This window comes from Diabrotica undecimpunctata, chromosome 4, assembly GCF_040954645.1.
Source record: "Diabrotica undecimpunctata isolate CICGRU chromosome 4, icDiaUnde3, whole genome shotgun sequence".
Lineage (NCBI taxonomy): Eukaryota > Metazoa > Arthropoda > Insecta > Coleoptera > Chrysomelidae > Diabrotica > Diabrotica undecimpunctata.
In genome coordinates this window covers 3,483,955-3,491,838 of record NC_092806.1, presented here as the reverse complement: position 1 = coordinate 3,491,838, position 7,884 = coordinate 3,483,955, and the positions used below count along the sequence as shown (strand labels likewise).

Sequence of the window (7,884 nt, the reverse complement as noted above, 5' to 3'; positions counted from 1 at the left end):
CTTGATTTAAGATTATATCTACTCAATTTCAGTGTCTTCTGTTGAGATGATTAAGATGCTTCTGAAGCGATTACCTTAAAATCTTTTTTTCTTTTTTTGAGCTTTCCAATGTACGTATTCTTTGCTTTCTTTGATAGTACTCATATTGTAGTACTTTAACGGGTGTAGATATTAGCGATGGCTATTTTTCGAGTAAACTGATTTTGTGTTTTATGGAACTTTGCTTCGCATTCACGTCCAGTGAACGAGATCTTGTTCACGGCTATTTTACAGGAATAATGTACAAAATATAATAATTTCCAACATAATGCCATAGAATTCTTAGTAGAACTGAAATCTAACAATTCAATACGTTTATTTTATTTGGAAATCATAAAAACAGAACACAAATAAATTTTTATTTGAAAATTTTGCATTGTTAATGAATATGTATAAGGATTTATGGACGACCGGTAAATAAAACTGTAACAAATTGCTAATACCCCGTGAAAAATGCCACACATCCGCTCATGTGTAGGCGTCCATAAAAATCTTAATTTCACGGGAGACGATTTGATAAAAAAATGATCAAGACGGTGCTGTGTTGACAAACAATCTCATATAAACATCTACATAATACGAATTAAAATACCTAGATCAAGACTGTTCTGGCAACATACGTACTTGACAAGTACGACTGATCGTAATAAAAAGCGTTATCTTCATTCAACTGTTTCGCGAAGTCGGGCGCACTTGATTTTCCCGTAAAGTTTTCTGTTGGAGCCATACAGCGCTTTAGTCACGTTTTTTGGTCAAGTCGCGGTTTGGGTGTTCAGTAACTACAAAAATGGGTAGAACAGGGGGTGAGTTTTGAAAATTTTCATTCAAGATTATTAAGTTTTTTTAAATTCTTTTTAAAAATATTTGAGTTAATTCTTCTGTCATATTAGATATATTTTTTATATTTTAAAAATCGTATTAACAAAGATTGAATATTCTTGAAGAACGGCAAAACATTTTTTTCAGTGACTAGTCCTAGTTCTAAATACTATATAATTTTAGTTCAGCTTAACACTTTATACACCAGTAACGAAGTTTTGGGCCTCTAAGGTACATTATACTTCTTTCTGTGCTATTGTAGATTTTTTCAGTCTTGTACTCTACATTAATATCATAAATATCTTGTTTTATTCCTATTATTACAAAAAAGGAGGACGTCGTCCAGTTGCTTCGATGACGTCCCCCTTTTTTGTTACCAGCCTCAGTGTTATTTTTTTTGGAATTCTTCTTACTTTTATTGTAGATTGGTAACATCTTAACAATCTTTTTAATTTTTGAATCATATCAAGTATGGGTATTTTTTGTTCGTATATTTCCAATAATTTGTTATTATCCGGAACTTGCTCTTCTAGTACTTCTTTACATTTAGTATCACTGAGTACGCATTTATGATTCTAAATATATTTTTTTTTTATTTAAACACAAAACCACATCAACCGCGTAGGGTTATTAGTGGATATAACAAATATATGAAATATTACATTAAATAAAATTGAATAACTTGATGTCTTTTAAACAGCTTAACACTGTCGAAATTTTTTTGGTGAGAACTCTCTTGAGATCAAGACAGTTCTCTCTCTTTGGACAATCAAGCAGGATGTGTTTCACAGTCAATGGGTTAGAGCATGAAGATAGCTACTCCGCCACTGGTCTGTTGTGCTACTCGGTTTTTTGGAAAACATTGATAATTTCGAAGATTTATATTAACTTGTTTAAAATGAGTTTCTTGAAGACATAAGATCTTTGGGCATAATTCATTTATTAATAGTTTTAACTGTTCCAAATGGGTATAAAACCCATTAAGATTCCACTGTAAAATAAAGGAATTGGACATGTTAGAATTCTTTAGGGCTTTAAAATGTTTATTGTATCGTACGCCTATTGTAAATAAAAAAACATTTTTAATGCTTAATTGAATTCACATGAGCTGCTTAAAATTTATTTAATTGTAAAAATTTAGTTTATTAGTGATATGTTTGGACTAAAGCCTTTTTGATATTTGCCCAGATCATTTTTAAATTTGGTTTTTCATATAACATGAAAACACTTTCATTTTATAACTTTTCGCCACACTTTAAAAAATTTATAATCGATTTGCTTGCTTGGTAGGTACTTGTTCTTTACATTTTTTTCAGTGTTACTTCATCTGATAGTTGGTTTTGTTGACTTTGATGTTGATTTTCTGCGTTTAAAATATTTTTGGAATATTTGACCCATCTTTTCAATGTGTCATCAATTCCACCTAATAGATTTTTTTCATGAATAATAACGAATATTGCATCTGTACACGATCTTCCACTACGAAAATCCTATTGTTCATCTGCTAAACTTATCTTCTGATAGTTAGTACTGAGAAGTACTAACTAACTTAAAAGAAGCCAGTACTGAGCCCTGTGGAACCCTATTACTAAGGAGGTTTGGTTTGCTTATCTCTCCATTAAGAGTTACTTGGAGATTTCTGTTACTCAGCATATTTTGTATTAAGCGAACCATTGTCGCACAAGGAAACACTCATAGAAGCTTAGATTACTTCTTCTTTCCAGATATTGTCATCTTCTTCTTCTTGTGCCACTCCTATCGGAGATTGGAAATCATCAAGGCTATCCTGACCTTGTTCAGAGACCTAAAGAGTTCATTAGTGGTACAGCCACTATTCTTCTACGGCCTGGATTCCGTTTTCCTTCTATTTTTCCTTACATTATATTTTGAAGTAATGCTTATTTATGTCCTCTCATCACGCGACCTAAATATTCGAGTTTTTTCGTTTGATCGTTGACAAAATTTCTGGGTCTTTTCCTATCCTTCGCATTACTTCAAAATTTGTAACTCTGTCAGCCCAACTTATCTTCAGCATTCGACGGTAGCACCACATCTCGAAACTTTCAATATTTTTTATGTTGTTTTGTTTGAGAGTCCAGGCCTCTACACCGTATAATAGCTTGTTAAATACGTAGCCCCTTAGCATTCTTAATCGGAGAGGGATGCTTATATCTCTGTTGCAGAAGAATTTCCTCATCTTGTCATAAGCTGATATTATGTCTAGGAATACAGCACTTGGTTTTAGTTTTATGTTTTTATGACACAGCTAATACTCTTCAACGTACTGTCGTCAACAGGTGATGAAGAATTTCAAAATTGGTTGAATTTTGTTGCCTCAAATATTGCAGTAATTTTAATGAACTGCTAATGTGAATACTCATATAATCCATTCAATTATAAAATTATATTTTTGTCAAGTATTTCAATCAGTATCTATTTCTTTCGGTTTTAATTAACTATAGTAGCCGTAAATTTGTTTTTGGATATAGTAGTAGAGCTATATCGTCTGCATATCTCAAGTTTGAGATCTTTTTGCCCGTGATATTGCCATTTGCCACGTGCTTTTCTCGTTATCTGTTCCCCATAGAAGTTGAAGACACTTTGAGATAAAAATCATCGTTGGTGCACTTCCTTATTGTCTTAAAAAGAGTTAGAGTTATGGTTTTTAACTCTTATTTTGGTTTCATTATTCTCGTATAGGCTCTTTATCAGAGTTAAAAGATGATCAGGAACTTCCATCTCGTGTAGAATTTTCCACAAAACTTTCGAGTTTACACAGTCAAAAAACTTTTGGTAATCCAGAAACCAGATGATTAAAGGAACTTTGAATTCTCGAGCAACTGTGCGCTTTACTTGAGTGTGAAATTAGTGAGATAGTTAGGTGGTTACTACATTTTGTAGTTACAGCTTTCTTATAAATTGGACTAAACAGCGCAGTATAGTAATCATTGGGTCATTTGCTGATTCTCCATTTTCCATCAAAGTTCTGCTGTAATATTACTGCGAACAAGACCAATTGCTGACGATTTTTCATGAATTGTGAAGAAGCTTAATACAAATACCATGGTTATATTAAAGAAAGAAGTGTGGTACTAGCAAACTCCCACCATGAAAAGATCGTGCGAGCTTTAAAGCATGAATAGACAACTAGTACCTAAAGCTGGGAATTAAGATTCAATCGTTAAAACTGGAAAAAAACTAATGAGATTATCAGAAAATCTAAAAGTTTAAAAAAATTTAACAAAGATACTTAAGTTTAACAATGCACCAATCTATATTTTGCAGAAATTAATTTTATTTTATCCTATAAAATAAATTAGTTACAATATAATACCTAATGATTTAACATTGTTTACCTTAGATAAATTTTGTGAGAGCGTGAAAATGTATATGTTATGGATATTATAAACAATATTAATGTATGTTCAGATACAGCAAATTTCATTTACATAAAAAGCAGTTAATCAAGAGATAACATAATCCCACTAGAAATCTGTGCATATGTACAAGGAAAATAAATATAGTGATAAAAAAATCCAAGAAAAAAACAGTTCTGGCTATTTTAAATCAAGCTAAATTATTTTATAAAACATCTTTTATCAACTAAATCATATGATAATGTGCACATGTAAAACAAATAATAAAAAAGAATGATGTATAAATTACACTGCCGCATTTAGCGGATAATGAAAGACGTGAAAATATAAGGTTATCGTTAATATACATGGTAAAGTATATTGTCATCGGTATCGGTATCCACTTCAAATCTATTTGTTAAATTATAATTTTCTTTACTAATAGTTTTATATTGTTCTCATTGCTATTTAAAAAACCATAAATCATTACAGAATGAAAAAAAAGTAGAATGATAACTGACCACGACAAAGTTACCTGTAATCAAAAATTTAAAAATAACTTCTAACCAGACATCCTCGGTTTTTTTTATTTCCGGTGGTATTATATTTTTGTAACCGTTATTATTCATAAAAATATGTTTCCAAATTTTGTTTACTATTCAATGGCAGACTGCTTATCAAAATATCTAATATTTTACTGATAAAAATTATATCAGATATTCGATAAATATAACCTGTAGTGATTATTATTTCAAACCAAGTCAGTGACATACATCACTTATTTTAAACAAAAAATACTATGCTTCAATAAAATGTACAGACTAAACTTACTTAATTATCTAAACAGAGGGAAAAAAATACGAATATTTGGTATTTATATCGGCCTATAAGAATTTTACTCTCTAAAGATTCCAAAAAAATTGGAAGAATGTGGTCAGGAGCATCACTAATTTCATCTTCACAGAAGAAATAAAGGAACACTGAGATATCAAAAACATGTCTGTTCTAGTCTGATAGGTTGCATAAATAAAAATACAGAAAATTTCTGGAGAAAGCTTAGAGGATTGCTCTGCTGAGGGTCGTCGTCTGCACATATAAGACGACTTTGACAGTTGCTTTACAAGTAATACCAGGGGTGTCACCAATTCACCCACTAGAGAGAGAAAGAGCAATCACGTACGACATGAGTGAAAACTGCAAAGCAGACAAGAGAGATGTGACCAACGGCCACAGGGAGACTAACTGCTTCTTCACACAGTTTTTTACGGGGCACGGCACTTTTAGAGCCTATATGTTAAGGATAGGGAAGTAAGAAGATGGCAACTGCATTGACTGCGGTGTTGACGACATGACGAAATACTGTGTGTTCGATTGCAGAAGGTTCACGAACGAGAGGGAGGAGCTATATGAAAGGGTGGGAGAATTTAGGGCGAATAACATAATGGAAGTGACAGGAAAAGGAGAAAATGATTACAAAGAAATCCTGGGGGCAATAATTTTTTCTTCTAGTGCTGACTCCACTAATTAAGGTTAACTATAACTATTGCAAATTCATCTGTATCTTTCGTCTGCTTTTCTTAAAAGCGTGTGGGTATTAGAGTAATAACTAAAATAATAAAAAGGAAAGAGATCCTAAAAAGGGAACGACAGCAAGCATAAACGCTAATGACATAAACAAAAGAGAAGAAAGCCGCACATACGTGTTAGGACGGTCTAAACAAGGGATAAGGTAAATTGGACAGAGAGTTCTGGTCTAAAAACCCAAGCTAATTATTCAACACCATCACTTATCTAATAAGAGCAGCAATTTCAAAAATATCTATAGTTTTGGTGATTGTCAATCTTGGGAATGAAGACAGCACTTGAAGAATAAAGTAATGCCAAAATATTCAAAAGAAGACGTCCAGGGAAAAAAAAAATAGGATAGTTCCAGTGGTATGTTACAGTTAAAAGGGTGACCATCATCAATATTATTTCTTTCTTTCTTTCTCCCCTTCCTTTTACCCTAACAGGGTGTCGGATCAATATTATTTCAAGAAGAAAAATAACGCACTAGAAGTGTTTAGGTACTGTAATGCACAGTGTATCATCATCAAATAGCCCCATTTTCACATCCATTGTTGGATATAGGCCTCCTCCAAACGTCTCCAGTTCTCTCTATCTCTAGCTGCTGCAATCCAGTTTGTTTCTATTCTCCTTAGGTCGTCGGTCCATCGGGTGGGTGGTCTGCCTCGAGTTCGCTTGTCGGCTCTTGGTTTCCACTCCAATAATCTCTTCGTCTATCTTCCGTCTTCCATTCTAGCAACATGTCCAGCCCACCTCCACTTTTGTTTATTGATTCGCAGTATAATATCGTTTACTCCAGTTCGTCGGCGTATCTCCTCATTTCTCACGCAATCTTTCAAGGTCAGGCCTAGCATTGATCTCTCCATTCACCTTTGTGTTATCCTCAGTTTTTCGGCAGTAGCTTTCGTTAAAGTTCCTGCTCCGTAGGTCAAGACTGGTAAGATGCATTGATTAAATGCCTTCCTTTTCAGGTGAATTGGGGTATTTGTTTTAAAAATGTCTCTCATCCTTCCATATGCCGCCCATCCCAACGTGATTCGTCTATTTAGCTCGCAGGTTTGTTTGTCTCTTGTTATTCTAATTTCATGACCCAAGTATGGGTATTTATCGATTAATTCCACCTTGTTGTTATTAATCTGTATCTCTTCGCTGGGAACCATATTGGTCATCATTTTGGTTTTCTCTAAATTTATCTCCAGCCCAGTTTCTTGTAGCATGTCATTCAGTTCTTGGAGCATGTCTTTGATATCTCCCAGATTATCTGACAGAAGCACGATATCGTCCGCAAAACGTAGATGGTTTAATCTTTCTCCATCGATGGATATTCCTTTCTGTTGCCATGTTAGTCTTTTAAATGCATACTCAAGAACGGCAATAAACAGCTTTGGTGACATGGTATCACCTTGCCTGACTCCCCTTTTTATCTTTATTTTATTAGTTGCTGAATGTAAACTTATGGTTGTTGTGGCATTTTCATGCCTCTAAAAATTGCACAGAGTATAAGAATTTCGAATTAATGAAAATAAACTCCAAACCAATACAAGCGGTTAAAGCCAGTAAAAATCCTTATATCTTGTTAAATATCCGGGATTTTTTAATAAGAGATATACGAAATTGACCACCTGTGACGTATTATCGTAAGAAATTATTAGTTTATGTCTTTTAACCATAAATTAATAATTTATAGACAAAATTATGGTTCCATGAACATTATTACTAATAAAATAATGTTTTTATGTTGAAACCATCGCATTAAAAAAAATTATTAGGTGGACTTTATCTGCAAAACAAAATATAGCATTAAAAAGTCGCAAAATGTGCATGCCTTATTTATTTCATATTATACAGTTTATTGTGTTTGTCACTGCCGTATGGATGAATGTTGTGCTGAATTTTTGATACTGAAATGAATATTAAAGTCAATTAAATCATCGGTAAAATTGTTTTTATGTTATCAGTGAAACTTTTGACTTTTAAGTTATTTCAAATTTGTAAGAAATACATTTGTCTGGTATCAGAGATGATTTATAAAATCACAAAATTATTGTAATCATTGAAATGCTGTACATTGTTTGTGTACAATCAAACACCTATATGCTAATTT

General features: G+C 32.8%; 1 protein-coding gene across 1 annotated transcript in view; it reads left to right on the top strand.

Moving 5' to 3' along the window:
• Positions 1-640: 640 nt before the first annotated feature.
• Positions 641-7,884, top strand: part of Drip (aquaporin homolog protein drip) — a 98,652-nt gene continuing 91,408 nt past the window's right edge. Inside the window, exon 1 of the mRNA XM_072528686.1 lies at positions 641-842. Coding sequence (XP_072384787.1) covers positions 827-842 — 16 coding nt within the window. The 5' untranslated portion in view covers positions 641-826. The remainder of the gene's footprint in view (positions 843-7,884) is intronic.